This window comes from Mustela nivalis (genome assembly GCF_964662115.1).
Source record: "Mustela nivalis genome assembly, chromosome: 5".
NCBI classification, from domain to species: Eukaryota; Metazoa; Chordata; class Mammalia; order Carnivora; family Mustelidae; genus Mustela; species Mustela nivalis.
The window spans coordinates 80,711,583-80,727,900 of NC_139024.1; the positions used below are offsets into that span (position 1 = coordinate 80,711,583).

The following is a 16,318-nucleotide window of genomic DNA, read 5'->3' on the forward strand; positions in this document are numbered from 1 at the left end:
ACTTCTATTAGCTTTTTATCTCTATGGTGGCTTATTTTAGAAGTTCTTCATATTTATGCACAGGAAGAAATTCTTTCAGTTTCTCAAACATTTTAGAATTTAATGCCAACCTGCCACTATTATGTTGTTTTCCATTATTTAAGAGCCCTACCCCTTTTTTACTTTTAAGCATGGTCTTACCTGGCTCTGTTTCTCCTCCACCCCCAGGTTGTAGTCCTATTTTTTTCTTTATCTTGGAAGTAACTCTTAAAGAATGAGATTGACTGTGATGTGCACTGATTTTCACTTTTTTTACCCAGAGGAAATTGCAATATCTGATGTCTTAATATGCAATATGAAGTGTTCCTTCAAGTATTCTCTCAAGAAGCAGAAGAGGATGAGGAAATTATAGACAGCACTTGACTACAGACCCCCCGTGTGCGTTTCCTGATCTCCAGAAGCTGTCAGGGGTGGGCTGAAGAAGGGAAAGGAATCCAACCCTTATCAGCCAACTTTGCTGCTTGCTAGGCTCTCTGGAAAAATAACTTGGGAGGGAAAGCCCAGAGCTACTGACTAACATGAAATGTTTAGTGTGGTCTGTGAATATTTATCCTTTCTGAACAATTCACATCCTGTATCTCAGATGACAGGAAGTGAAGCATCACTTTGATAGTCTAATTTTGAAAATTCCTGGAGGGCCCCAAAGTCAGAACATGAGACATTATGAAGGACTTGAAATTATGAACGGTTTGCCCATTATTTATCTCCATGCTTTCCTGGTCTTTTGTGACATTCGTTACTTTTCTTTTTATTCTGGGAGACAATGACATGATGTCATCAGAGTCTCTGGGGGTAAAAATTGATGAACCACACTATAGTGAACATGCTTTTCAAAATTCATATTTTTGTATTTTTGAATTTTTATTAAATATTTTATGGAATCTTATTTTCCATGTAAGGGTATTTTATTTCAAAATGAAAGTCAAGCTGACAACCCCTCCACTGCTTTTCATCAGTACTGCTAGAACATTCATAAAACTAGGAAATCTTGTTTCTTTGAGCTTTTTTTCTCAAACTTTGTCCCTTAGGGAAAAGATTCAGTGCCAGCCTAACCGGATCTCAAACCTTCTATGACAGGACCATAATAATTAGTCTTTAGCATGAAAGACTGTTTGTGTTCCAGTCATTGTTGTTTCCAGAAAATATGCTGTGTTGAAAATCAAGACCATCTGAAAAGAGCTGCTAAATAAGGACATTTTGTATGGTGTTCAGGAAAACCTTTATTATTTCAATTAAATTTTGGATTTTTTTATTTGAAAATAGATTATAACTCCAACACTGACAGTGTTCAGAACATGTTACCCCCCAATATGGCACCTTGATATATTGAATATTTTAAGCTGAAGCAGTTTGAGAAAATGCCAGAAGCACTAAGGTCTCTCTGACCTTCGCCTGCCCTTCTCCCCTGAAGCAGTTCCCAAGACGCTCCTGTGGGAAGTGTCCTCCGTGTACAGGGAGGAAAGGAGCAGGCTTTTCTCTCAGATGGAGGGAGAAGAATCCGAATCAACAGGCCCCACTGAATTTCTCCAGCTTATTGCATTTACCTTATACCCCTTTGTCCTATCGTATTTCCTCATGACTGTTCTCTCTTCATCCAACCTGGCATAAAAACACAGGTTTAACCATTCTTTCAATTCTTCATTTCTTTATAAGGGCTCCTGGGTCATGTAAAACTTATATTAAATAAATTTGCATACTTTTCTCCTGTTAACCTGTATTTGCCAGTTTAATTTTCAGACCCAGACAGGGTCCCTGAGAGAGTCAAGAAAAACTTTTTCTTCCCCTACACTATCAAGGGTTAGTTCATGTTTTATTAAACCAAAGCTTAGAATCCGCTGCCCCCAGGCCCCAAACAATTTTCTGATTTTCTTTTATTTTGGTGTCTATTTTCTAGCTGAATAATTTATTTAAGAGACAGGGTTCATCATCATTGTTGTCTGATGCTTCGTATTTTTTATAGAGGAATTTTTATCCCTTCTCTAGAGATTGTTCTTTTTTTTGGCCCAGATTTGGATAAATGATCATGAGGCTTCAGGTCCAAAGTTACTCATACACCTCCCTGCTCCTGCTATGTATTTGTGAAGGGACTGAATGTATTTTAAAATGTTATTTCTGATTTTTTTTAAAAAGGCTTTTTGGTGATTATATGCCATGTTTTGTTTTTCAAAGAAAAGTCAGGTAGTACTAGGAGCATAAATGCTTTTTAAATTTCACCTCAAAGAGTCAGAGCTTTCTCAGTGAATTTTTCTTTCTCCTTAATCTGGTCAGAGCCAGTTTCTGTTGCTTCAAACAAAAATAACTACCGAATATTTTTTCCAGTCTTACAAAGTATCTACTCTAGTGGAGAACATGGTAATGGAACAAATACATTACAGGGTTATTTTAAATAGCAGGAAATGGCATGAAGAAACTCGAGCAGGGTGAGCCCAGGGTGAGGCTAACCATAACAGTCCCTTTCAGCGTCTGAGCTGATACCAAAAGAGATGCCTGAGAGCTGTGCTGATTGAGGGAGCGCACATCCTAGCCTGATGGCCGTCAAGACCTTACTCTGTCTGTGGGAGGAGGACATGGTACTGTGTGGTCAGTGAGTGAGAGGATCGAAAAAAATACAGTTGTAAAGATGGGTGGGATCCAGGTCTCATGGGACTTGAGAACTATGGTAAGGCATTTGAATTTTATTCCAGTAGCCATGGGAAGTGACTGGAGAGGTTTGTGCAGGGAAATGACAGGCTCTGATGTACATTTTTGTATAGACCTTGCCGTGCAGTGAAAGGACTGTAGGGCGGTAGAAATGGGAGAACATCAGGTGGCAGTTTCCATAGCTCAGGATAGAGAGGAAGGCAGGCGGGGCTGGGGTGGCCAAAGCACTGGGCAGGTAGTCAGACTCAGGACACAAGGATAACAAGACTGGCTTGGGGATTGGATGTGTATCCTGATGGGGAGAACACAATGGAGCATGAATCTGGGGTTTCCGGTGCCAGTCATCAGATAGATGTTGTTGCTCTTAAGTGAGGTGGGGAGGCCTGAAAGAGAAGCAGATTTGGGGAGGAATCATGAGTTCTGCCCTGGATGTGTTAGGGTTTGAGAAGCCTGGTCAACTTCCAAGTGGCAGTGTGGAACAGGCAGGGAGAGGTCTGAGCTGGAGACACAAATGTGCTGTTGGCATGAAGCGAGGTCTAAAGTAGTGGTATTGAGTGCAGATTAAAGGACATGCAAAGGGAGAGCAGAGCCATGGGGAGCCCCAAGATTTACAGTTGTGGAAGAGAAGGAGGATCCAGTAAATGACATCAGGAAGGAGTTCAGAAATGCCAGATGAATGTGGTTCTGTGAACTTTAGGGGAAAGGAGTGTTTCAAGAAGGAGGATGCTGCAGGCTGTGCCAAATGCTGCTGCAAAGTTCAGCAGCCGGCAGATAAAGCAATTATCGTAGGATGTGGCCTGGGGAAGGTATCTGTGGGGGCGGGGGGAGGGCGCATGGGCGAGACTTGCTCCTTGGGCAGGTGCAAATGGAGCCTGCTGCAGAAGCCTGGGACGTGGCCCTGGCGGCATCTTTCCACTTCCAGAGCAAGTCAGCATCTCTTCAGTCGAAGGGTGGAATTCTTTCTTTCCTTGAGACCATCTGTTGCTGTGGGTGTTGCACAAGGGAGAATCTACTTGTCATTTCCCATAAAAAAGATGAGCTATGAGTGTGGTTGGCATTGGTTTTGTATGTTAACTAATTTAATCATTATGATATTAACTGTTTCTCTCTTTGGATACAGAGTCACTTCATCTCTCTCTCACATGTTTCTAATCACTCCATTTTGTGGACAACTCCTCAAAAGTTTCATCGACTAAATAATCCTTTTCTGAGGTATCAGGAGACATCTTAATACAATATTCTGATATCTTTGGAGTCTGATACATCTGAGTTTGAATCTTGACCCCACAATCACTTGCTCATTGTACAAACTTGGCCATTTTATATAATCCGTCTATTCCTCCATTCCCTCATCAAAATAACTAAGATACACTATACACTTCACCCCATAGGATTGGTTTGAGGATCAAAGGAGACAATTGCTACAATGTTCAGTGCCTAGCACACAGTACAATAAATGATAGTGGTTAACTGTAGCTACATAGAAATTCATAAAAGACTCAAATAAAATGCTTTGACCCCCCTAAAAATTTGAATGTAATGTCCTTCAAGATTGGCAGAGAGCAAAAGCTTTCTAAAGGAAGAGACTTTGGAGTCTGACACTCATTGCTGAACTTCATCCTCCCCTTGAAGATGTTATCCTAAGTACTGTAGCTCCACATCATTCACTGAGTGAGGGAGGATCTCCATCCATTGTCAATTTTCAATATCAGAGGACCAGAGCCTGAGTTTATAAAGTGGGCAACTGGAGATGAAAATGGAAAAGTTAGGTTGGGCATGTTCCAAAGCTTCATTTGTCCAACTGAAAAGGGCATTTGGTGGAATCAAATCCTAAGCACAGTCCGCACTGTGTTCAGGAAGGAGAGATGTAACCTGACTGTTCTGTTCGCAGGCATTCATCTCATCCTGAACCACATGTGCCATGGGATGCTAGGCAAAATCAATGTCTTTGGTCTTGTTAATAGTTGACCTTGGGCTTCCCAGAAAAACCTTCAAGATCTGAGTTCATAACTTTGCTGGAGATTGACGGGTGGAATAAGATGTTCAAGTGATGAACATGAAGAGAAACAAATCTCTGTAAGGTAAAAATAGACATAGCTAGTAGATCAAGTTGCAAAGGAGTAGAGTTGGAAGAGTTTTTCAATTTCCTTCCCTGGAGAAAATTGTCATCTAGTGTACATAACCCAGATAGAATTTAATCTGGAAGCAAGTAACTGAAAGATGATCTCAAATTCTCACATGAAGATAGGTTTTAGAATATCCTACAGTAAGCTCAAATAGGAGCATTATCAGGAATATACATGACTAATACAAGATGCCCTGGATAGTTTCACTTGACTTGGATTCTTTTCTCACATCTTGACTTTGCCTCTGTGTGGGCACGTAGCTTTCCAACACCTGTTTTACCACACTGGCTGAACATGTGAGCCAAACTGAGTCAGGACTCATGTCTACACCTGTCCATCTGCTGTAAGTGAGCCAGTGAAGGGCAGAACCTGGTCGATTAAAACATCTGAATGTAACCAAAACTTCTCTTTAGTTTGACTTGGGGGCTTAACTTTAATGTCTTATTTTTTTAGATTGTCATCTTCAAAATTAATACTTTTACTTATTAGTCTAAGAATAAACTATATAAGAAAAAAGAAAAGCATTTAGTTCCTTATAATCCTGGTAGCAGTGAGTGATTTGTATATATTATTATCTCCACAGGCAATCCTACCTGGCTATAACGTCTTCTTTGGATAAATGGAAGAATGGTGTAAAAAAAAGTGTTTTACAACTTTAGAAATAAAAAAATACAAGAGAAAAATTAAATTAGATAATAACCTGAAGAAAATCAGCTTATTCCTCAGGATGGATGGTATGAACCGGCTTCACCAAAAGTAGGATATTTCACAGTGTTTTGCTAATGTGGGAATCTTTAAGTATAGTGTTGACAGGTAAAGATGTTGGAAAATATAATGATTTTTAATGTTTTTAAAAGCATGATTTGATTTTAAAGAAACTGTTATTTAGGACCTAGAATGTTTTAATGAATATTCAGAGTAATATTAAAAAACCCCAATTCTATTCTTTATTTTTAAACAAATGTGCATACAGCCTACAGACAGCATCTGGGATATATGACCATTCATGTTCCTTTTCTTAAATGGTTTTAAAAACAAAAGATCAAATATAGTTAAGTTATGAAAAAAAAAATGTCTTTTCCCTGAAATGCTCCAAGAAGCAGTCATCAAGAATGAACTAGTGAAGTAGAAAAACCAAGCCGAGAAGATGGCAGCAAATGTGAAATGCTGCTGGGAAGCTGGGTCAATTATTTCAGGAGGTGCAGACAGAAATAATGTGATTCCAAAAAGCAGATGCTTCTACCTTCTCAGTAGAAACAGATGGGACTTTTGCTGTACCCTGTAGAAGATATTCTACTTTATCATAATAATGTCATTAATAGCATTGCATTAGTACATAAAAGTCTGTTTCTTTACAATGTCAAGGAGTGCCTGGCCGGTTCAGTCAGTAGAGCATGTGGCTTTTGATCTCAGGGTTGTGAGTTTGAGCCCCACACTGGGCATAGAGATTACTTTTTAAAAAATAAAAATAAAAAAAGAAGCAAGAAAAGAGGGCTGCATTACAAATAGAAGCAATACATTCAACCAACCACAAGAGAAATAGTAGAAGGACACTTTTACCAAAACCCCTGGTAGCTTAGGAGTAGGAACTGGTGGCCTCATAAAACCCCAGGGATCTAAGAGACCATGGTCCAGAATGAAAGCCACATGCACTCCCCAGGGAAGGCAGGAACAACTTTGCTTTAAAATTTCAAAGTTCTATTATCATGATCTCTTGTTTGATGACTTTTATTTCCCCACATCCTTGCCTCACAAGGGTCACTCAACTGAGTGGTTTGTGTTGTCCCAGTAGTCAGGAGGAACACAGAAGCTCCTTCACTTTAGAGTCAAGTCTGGTCTTCTTTCAAGAGCAGGTGACTTGTTTCTCAAGGGCAGTAGACTTCTTAGTGACACTAATCTGCCACAGGTCATCGGAGAATATAGGAGTGACAGTTAGTGGGCCTGGGTAAGATGTCTCCACATAGCAGCAGTGAGCTCTCATGCCCAGGACAGCACTTACAGATGGACCATTGCAGCGTTTAGGAACTTGTCTGGTTTGGGGAGTCTCATGGGCAATGCCCATCCCAAAGACCCCTCTTAGACTTGAGGTTTGGGCGGGGGTAGCAAAGGAATAGTTTCCCATCCACACATTTGTCTTAATGGATTCACCACGGAAGGGCAAAGGCACATGCCCTTTTTCCTTTCTTTTCTCTTTGGGATTGCACTTACAGAGTTGGGTGGAAGGACCTTAAGGACCAGATTGTCTGAGCCCTGAATGGTAAAGGTCTGCATTAGCTCTATGACCCTGGTTTCCAGTGATCCCAGAACAACCTCTTTAACTGGGGACTCATCCTCCATGGTGCAATCGTCAGAATTTTGCCAGGGTGAGCAAGGCTATATAGCTTCTCCAGACTAAAACATCTTTCTTTCAACTAAACCATCCCCACACTTATATATCAGAAAATGACTTGAGATTTTGAACAAAATGACTTCTAATATTCTTTCCAGGTCTCTAATTCTTCATCTAAGCTTTTGACTAAAATGAAAATGAACTCCATTGTTGTTTGGAAGTCATGATTATGGGTTGAAACTAAATGCTAAGTCAAGTCTCAGCCTTCAACTGTGACACCAAACTCCCACACATTAAGTCGTCCTCCATCCCTGACAATTTTCTTTTTAATTAAAATGCAGCCTGATAGGCAGAATCTTGGGGTGCATAAGGCAGTTATGTGATTCACTCAACCGTTTGTATGCATGTATGACCTATTTAGCTTTTAAAATCCTATTTAATGCCAAAAACTGCATTAAAGAATTCAAACAAAAGCTTGCAGGGAGTCCCATAATGAGACTGTTTTGATTATTCCAGTGATTAACCCATTTCCTTTCTCTTTGGTAATTTCATTTAGAAAAGTAGTCATTTTAAGAACAAGTAGATTTTCTTTTTTGCTTTTCTAGTTTGCTGTGAAACTGGCAAGTGGCCAACCATCTGTGACACTGTAATTATTACAGTTACTTAAAATTTATCAAATCTCTTCAGGTGCAATGGAAATAATTCTCCTTGCCTACCAAGACAAAGCCAAGAAAGGCATGAACAAGACCCAACCTTGCTAAAACACAACAGAAATAACTTCTGGGGACGCTGTTGGAGAACATGGTGGTGCAGAATTGCTGAAGGGTTCTGAGCCACTGCCGCCAGGCATCGGTTCTTCAGCACCCAACAATCTACCTCTTTCTCCCATGAGGAGTATCATCCATTCAGGCATGCTTTCCTCACTGAATACTTTTTGAAACGTATGAGTGTCAGCTTCTAATCTAAGTTACTTCTAAATAATTCTAGCAGTGTGACTTCCTTTAGCTAAGATTCAGCCTGGCCATCCTGGGCAGGGCGGGGGTTGGGCTTCATCTATATGGGCTCCCTCAGACAGCGACATCTAGTGGCCAGAAGAACTGGTTCTCCATTGTGCTGTCAGCTTCCCATCCTGAGGGATGGGCTGGTGTTAGCTCTTTTTTTTTTTTCTCCTTTCTTTTTCTTTTTGTTCCGTTTTTCGGTGTTAGCTCTTAAAATCAGGGTGAACACACGTTCAGGTCCGCCTGGGACACACTGGGTCCACACCTATTGTCTAGGCATAATTATTAATAGTGCCAGTTTTCACTCTTGGAAGCCTTAACAGATTGGATAATGAATTACACTGCCGATTTAATGCCTTATTGTAGCTCTCCCATCTATTAGGTGACTTAACACATCACTTTGAGGTAATAAACTCAGGAAGATTACTCCCCATTGTGTAAAGGAATATTTATCTGTATCTAGACTGAAATTATCCTTCAAGCGTTATGGGATTTTTTTCTAGCTCTAACGCTGAGGCGGGGTGAACAAGCTCATTTGATAGATTTTAGTCTTACCCACACCAGGCCTTTGTCTATCCAGATGGAAGCCCCTAATTTTTGTCTATTCCCAGAGACCTGCTCCCTCTGATCATTAGTTTTCCTTGTTAATCAGACTGCTGTATAGTGTTTGGACGCGACTGGTCTGGCTGTCTGAGAAGTGACACACAATGGCTAGTCCTTTTAGGCACTGATGTAAGGCCATCTGGTAGGTGTGGGATTTCCCAGCTGTATTATAATTTTTTTGAATTAAACATTTTTGACTACATAGAGAATAAAGGGCAGAGACACTGCCTAGGCGGCCAATAGCTATCCTTCTGTTTATGCTTGCAGAAAGAAAAAAGACAGAAAAAAAGAAAAAGGGAAGAAAGGAATCAAAAAAGAAAGATCAGTGTACATAATTAAGAAGCAGAGCTATAAATTCAGAAACACTAATTGCAAGTAAAAAAAGAACTTCATTTTGTTGCTTTTTTATCCCAGGGCCAACCTGAAGGGGTAAACATTTTAAGGGTTTATTAAAAGAAAAAACAACTCCCCAGAAGGGTACATTTAAGTGGACCAGTAATTTATTCCTTTCCAAGAAAAGGAATTTTATAGAAAAAAAGTACTTAAGTAGTAGAAGAAAAAAACAGAACATTTTGTAATAGAAATCCTACACTTGTATTTTCTATTTTGAGTATAGAAGTTAGACTCCATTAAAAAAAAAAAAAAAAAAAAAAGGAGTACAAGTGCCTTCCCTGTGCAATGTGTTTTGCTAGACCAAAAAATGGATCCTGTCATTTCAACATTACAGTTTGTTTTCCTATGGAACATCGAGAGAACATAATAAATTACAGCTCTCTTGCTAATCTTACTTGGTTCTCTTTTTTTCTTCATGCTAATAGTCACAAAAATCACTCAAGTGCTGCCTTATCTTACCTTTGCAAGAATTTCCAAGCATTTAGGAAACCGAGTTCTTTCCCACAGGAAACAGAATTCGCACGGGGGAGACTGAGTAAACATGCCATACGCATTTATCACGTATAGTCTCTGGACTCCAAGCATTTAAGAACTGCTGGGCCCTTGGACAGAGCCTGGGTTGAAGTTTCAAATATATTTCATCTTTGATGAAAGAACCTCCTCAACAAAGTGAACAGCACATTATCTTTATTATTTTTTCATCTTTGTGTTTTTTCAAGGAAAAGGCTTTTTCTTGAGCTAAGTCACATTCGGAGGCAAATTCTTAGTGTTAAGTGCATCGGGTTGTATTTATAAAGGTAGAGCATACTGGACCTCAGCTGACGGGTACGCTAAAGGATCGGTGTGATACTATTCCTATTCTCCTGGGAAAACAAAGGGGGTGTTTTTCTTTTAAAAATTTTTTAAATATGTAACTCAGGTCTTTGCAGCTCGCTTAATTTTCAAGGTCCGATTATGAATGCACATGACAGGAACACGTGAATTTATATACATCGTCTCGAAGTACTGAAGGGGTTGCTAGTGGCTGCGGTCAGAGGGGTAAGGACAATGACAAGATACCGTGTGGGTCCAGAGCAGAGACACAAAACAGCCCTTCTCAATAAACGCTGTGTTCTGGAAGGGCACTCCTCTTTTAAGCCTGGCATTGCGCCAAGGGCAGGATACACAGAACTTTCTCCTTTATAAGACCCTTGTTTCTTGGGGGAACATTCGTGTCATTCTATATATGTTTTAAACACAGGCTTGGAGGCTGTAGCCCCAGAGCCTTCTTAAGCGTTAAGATAAAAGAATGAATTTTGCAAATTACAAAGGTGCTCAGTTTGGCTTTTCAAAACTACAGCTCTGAGGCCAACTGTGCCTGTCCTAATTTGGAAATACGTTCTTTCTGGTTTTTATTTTGACATGGATCCTGCTATCTACTTTCATGGCTATTTCCAGCATCCCTTGGGAGCTCCTTCCACGGTCGTCATAGTGCAAACACTCAAGAAAACCAAGAACTCAATGCTTTCATAAAGCATTTATTTTTATTTGAAAACATTATACAGGCATTACATTGCCACAGCCAGTCCATAGGGGAGCATGCAAATATCAAAAATGGAAAGTTTGTTCAACTTATCGGTGTAAATCTCCTTTTTGGTTCAGATTTTCCACTTTCGGTGCCTGGATTAGTGTGCTTGTTATGTGGCTTGACAATAGAATCCTACCCATGGGGTAAAAATCGGTCCTGGTAGCTAGCTGGGGACTACTAAATGGTTATAACTCAAAACCAAACCCAAAACAAACAATACTACACGCTCGTCAAAAGGTTAATAGCACAAGTTAGCAATATCTAACCTAACATTGAAACATTTTCATGGGACACAGTGGTGCAAATTTTTCCATTGCTTGGTCTACCTGGTTGTGTATTACAGAGTCTGGAGCCGTGGGAAGGTGTGACCAAGGCAAGGGCTGTCCCCAGTGGCGCAGGTTTTCAGGGAGGAAGTGAGAACCAGCACTGATCCCTAGCGGGGTGAGGGGCGTTGTGGTTTGCTTATCCAATCCAGTTCTATACAAGTTGCTAAAGTCTCACTTGTGGAGGAGAGGGTGGTGGCAGGGGTCGGAGGGGGGGGGGTGCGGCGAAAAGCTGAACTTTCTGCTGGTGTCTACTGAGGCTGTGAGATTTCAGAAATGAAAACAGCTAGAGTTAATGTTGCCCTATTCCCAGTTCCCACCCGCTCCCAAAGGACCAGTGCTTTTGCACAGAGAAGAGATTATTCTTTGTTATTTTCTTTTCTGTCCGAAGGGTCCATCCGGGACTCCTGATCTCAGACGGTACAATATGTTATCAGCTTTTTTAACTGGAGTCGAACCAACACAGTGAAGGACTCCAGTGACGTGAAGGTCTTGTGCACAAGGACACTGGATGGTAAAGGGCATACAGCGAGTTCACCTTAACATTCACACTTGGTTTCCATACAATGGAGTCAATTAAAATATCCTAGAAAATAATCCAAATGGCCAGTTCTAGCCATCTGTTGATTGCAAACCTTTTCGAAATTTTAATTTTAAAAAACTTCCCAGTCCACTGAATTGACTTGGAATAGCTTCATCCACTTGTTTCTCATAAGACTTTACTAAGTGTCTACAAATTAGTGTCATAAGAATGAATAAAAAAGACTAAAACATTTGGCTTTAAAATAAATACTAAAAATGCAATAAATCAAGCAAATTATGCCAACCGAAGGAATGTAAACACAAAAATAAAACCACAGTCTTTAAAGGTCTTCAGATCTGAATGGACAAAATATTCAGAGAAAGGTATTTAATTGGCTTAAAAGGTAGCAGAGAGCAGACACTGGCAAGTTGTTATGACATTGTATTTTTTTTTTTCTCCAAAAATAAAGCATATTTCTGAGGGGGCTGAACAGAGATGACCATCAACTCTGCATATCTGAGGAGATAATTTTTCTTCCCTATCTCCAGGGGCAGGACTGCACCCCCTGGGTAGAAGGCAGGCAGAGGGGCCCCCTGCTGCTGACCAGCCATCAGGGGACCTGTTTGCCTGCCCAGGATGTAGGCCTTGGGCAGGCTCTATGGGAATCCTGATGGGGCTGCAATCTGTCCTACTTCACGCGGACCCCTCTGGTGTTTTGCTTTGTTTGTTTAAGATGTATTGATCTGAACTGCCCACAGTTTCATAAGCATTTATTTTTCCTTTACAATCCCTGTACTCCATCGTGGATTTTTTAACATGGTATTGAAACCAGCCAAACTTAAAGACTATTTCACATACTGACACATGAAATTTATTCCAAATCGTAGAGGTCTGTGGTGCTTCTTGATTCTGTGTGTGTGTGTTGAAAAAAATAGTTATTTTAAGGGCAACACAATTACACTAGTAACATATCCCTCAAAGCCTCAAAGCCTTATCAGGATCCTGTGATGTTCTCTGTATCCCTAAGCATATGGCGTTGATATATTCTGCGGTTGAAGGGATGCCAAATACGACCAGGAGGCCATGCTTTTCATCCACACCATCTTTATCACTACCAGTGGTCAGATCAATCCAGCCATCGTCACAGACTGCTCCACATCAGCACCTTGACTTTGTTGGGAGGCCACGCAACCGATGAAACCCCACAATGAGGGTGATATCCATGCTGGTGGGGCTTAAAAAGGGTGTCACACAATTTAAGAGAGCAGGGGCCATGGCTTCTTCCAATGACTTGAATAATTTCCATAGTGTCACTAAAGAAATCTAGGAATTAAAGGTAAAATCAAATACATTTTTGGAAGAGAGGGTATAGAAAGGGGCAGAAAGATTTTATATATATGTATATACATATATATGTATATACATATATAACCCTAAATGCACATGATATTATTATTTCTGGGGTTTCCTATGAGCCTCAGAAATGGAACATTCCTTATCCTGTTATTACAGGGACTTCATTAGCAGAATTATGTGGTACAACAAAAAGGCAATGGCCCGGAGTAATCAGAGATGGAAATATAAAAAGGCTCAAGTGTTTTATATCTATTCCTAGAATAGAGAATTATATGGTCAGTTGCCCCTCCCCACAAGGGTCCCAGCACAAAATTCTTATCGAGCAGGCAATCCAACAGGTAACAGAGGAAACCATCAGCCACCAGGTCCCTAGGCTAAGGAAACTTCTCAGGGGTGGAGCTCCTGTGGCACGCAGCGCTCATATAGACTGTGCAAAAAAATAAAGTATGATTCTTAAAAAGTGACTTGCCATAGAAAAGGGGGACTTCTGTTAACTACACGTGGGTCTGGTGATAGTTCTCGTCAGGAGTACAAAACAACCTCCTGAAAGTTAGTGTAATAACAGTAACAATAATAATACAAATAATAACAATACTTGCTTTTAATTCAAAAGTTTTCACAGTAATTAATGCAGGAGGGTCGCGATCAGGATACACACTAGCTAGGCGTCTTGCTAAATCAGGTGGGTTGGAGCCCGTGTCTCCATGGATGGTTAGCTTGTGCCTCTCACAGGCTTTCAGATTTGCTACCTTTCAGTCCACCTGCATACACACACCTAATAAATACCTTTCTCTATGTACAATACGGAGATGAAGGGCGAACAACGTGGCCACGGAGGTGACTTCAGTGGGCGGGGGGGCCTCGTCCTAGGCCACACGCACGTGGGGCTCCTCTTCAGTCTCCTGGCCCAGGCTGGTGTAGGTGACCGAGGGCTCCACCTGAGCTGTGGCTGGTAAGTCCACGACGGGGCCCGAAGGATTGCGGAACTGCTTGTACACTCGGGGGTCCTGGGCTATGTATGTGGAGGTGGAGGAGTAGAGCACCAGCCCGATGAGGATGGTGAAGAAAGACAGGAGATAAAGCCCTGAAAACTGAAGAACACGACAGCAAAGTCACTCAGCCATTCAGAGCAGAGCTGCCCCCACGGGAACGAGGCCCCGAGGGACCCGGGAAGAGCATTTGCCCAGCCGAGCAGGTGCCTTGACAGGCTGGCCAAGGCTCCTGATGGGACGTGTAATGTTCTCTTCCTAAACTGCCTCACTCCTATTGATTCTCCTTATCTTTTTCGTCAGCTCTGCAGCAAACACAGAAGAACACTTACCTAATTGTCCCTAAAGTGCCAGTCTGAGTCCCTGATGTGGGAGAGCTAGTTAAGCACAAATTAAAACACATTGAGTTGAAAGCAAACAAAACCAAACAAAACAATCTCGATATCCCTTTACAAAACCTTGGTTGTTTGTGGCTTCATTAAACCCGGAAGAAATAGAGATGTTCCATTTAAGGTTGTAATGAAGCCATAAACACCGAATCCCTCCCTGACACAGCTGCACTGGGCACTCTTGTTGTGCCTTCATCCAGTTTAGACACTATTTGTGTTCTTCATAGGAACTGCTACCGACTTTTGTAACTATCTTTGCAAGAAGAGATTATCCTTAGGTCGAGAAAAAGTAGTAAGCATGCCATTCAAGCTCCACTAATCTGGAAACAATCAGAGCTGCATAGGTAGCATTCTGCTTCCTAAAGTATTTGCTTGACAATTTATTGAGATTTGGGGGGGGGGGGAGAAAATATTGGTTTATACAAGGGCTTGAGAATTAATGTATGTTTTCAAAAAACTACAACATCTGGACTTTTTTTTTTTTTAAAGAACTTTTATTTATTTATTTGATAGAGAGAGAGAGAGAGAGCATGAGAAGGCAGCGTAGCAGGTAGAGGGACAGGGAGAAGCAGTCTCCCTGACAAGCAAGGAGCCAGATGTGGGCCCTGATCCCAGGACTCTGGGAACAAGATGTGACCGAAGGCAATCACTCAATCAACTGAGCCACCCAGGTGCACCGCTTCTGGGCCTTCTTGAGCAGTTACACTGGAAGCTGTTCCTTGAGTATCTACTGAGGTGGAGGGGAGTAAGGTTACAACACAAGTGTTGTCATTTCCATTTCACTCATTCGTTCATTCATTCATTTGTTCACTCATTCAGCAAACAGTTTCTTTTATGCCCTTCTATAGCAAACTATATACGGGGGAACGAGAAATGAGAACCTATGGCCAAGGGCTTAAACATCTGGATGGAGAGACAGAGGTACAGGCAGACAAAACACAATGCATTTGTGAATGCCAAATCCCATTTTAGTCAAGAGCTGTTGTTCCAGTCTTGACTACATGCTGCATCCATGGCAAACAGAAGACCAGTTTGATTGGATTTTCCTATTCATTTTTCATGCTCTTATTCTAACAGAACTGAAAACTGCTGAAAAGACAAAAATTAACTGGAAGCTGGAAGAACAACAGGAAGAGGATGCAGAGTCTATAAAGTACGTCGCAAGGCTATAATAGTTCAAAGAGAGCTACAGCAGAAAAGACATCCCTGAGGTGAAGAGTCCATTACAGTGGTGTTTTTTTTCTTTTCCTTCTTCTTCTCCTTTTCCCGGCTACTGCTCCTCCTCCCTTTCATCCCCTCCCCCACCCTTTCCTCCTCTTTTTTTCTCTCTCCTTCTTTTGACCCCCCTCCGTCTCTCTCTCTTTAGCAGCAGCAAGGTAGCTAGGACTAAAGACAACTTTCTGATTTTCTTTCTAGATCATTCCTCACCCTGTCTTTCAATTCCTTTACTCCTCGTAGTCAAACGATGTGATAATCCTTCCTCAGGTGGATTTATAGACTAGATTCAGCTTGTAACAACTTCACTTGAATAACTTGAAACAACCAATTCGGTTTTTCCCAATGAAAAGAAGTGCACTTTATTCTTTGATCCGTGAATTTGTTGGCAAGGTGAAATGGGAGGAAAAGAAGACCATCAGATCGATTGCAGATGATCTCAGAAAACCAATTTACCCCACACCTGCTTCCTGAAATTCTACATTCAAGAGCGGCAGTCTTTACCTGAAACTCTGGTGAATGAAAAGGGTTTGTTCCCAACACTAAAATAATTTCAAATATTTTGTTAATGACTTTCATTTCCAAACTCCACAGACATGTCCCTAGTCTCAAGTGAAGAGCCATGCTGCTCGTAGGTGTGAGCTGGCCTCTACGTCGGCAGCCGAAGGCGGGAAGAAGATTCCACACTGCCTTCTACCCACACTTTGGATTCAAATCTCAGCTCCCCTACTTTCTAGCTGTCATTTTGGACAAGTACGTTAACCTCCTCAGGTCCAAGTTGCCTTATCAGTGAAGTAAGGCTAATAATTGTTATCTATATACAGGTAG

General features: G+C 41.2%; 1 protein-coding gene and 1 long non-coding RNA gene across 4 annotated transcripts in view; one reads left to right on the plus strand and one right to left on the minus strand.

Annotated features, from left to right (window-relative positions):
- Positions 1-2,521: 2,521 nt before the first annotated feature.
- On the plus strand, positions 2,522-5,696 carry LOC309864852. The gene is made up of 3 exons (XR_014311793.1): positions 2,522-2,609; positions 4,571-4,760; positions 5,389-5,696. It is a non-coding gene; the product is annotated as an uncharacterized lncRNA (long non-coding RNA).
- A 4,933-nt stretch (positions 5,697-10,629) lies between these two features.
- The window catches only part of SLC35F1 (solute carrier family 35 member F1), a 394,338-nt gene continuing 388,649 nt past the window's right edge, over positions 10,630-16,318 (minus strand). For 2 of the 3 annotated variants that reach the window (XM_082730957.1, XM_082730956.1), the window contains exon 8: positions 10,630-13,988. In XM_082730957.1, the coding sequence (XP_082587083.1) occupies positions 13,764-13,988 (225 nt within the window). In that variant the 3' untranslated portion in view covers positions 10,630-13,763. The remainder of the gene's footprint in view (positions 13,989-16,318) is intronic. The other variant, XR_014311866.1, reaches the window with a different exon arrangement.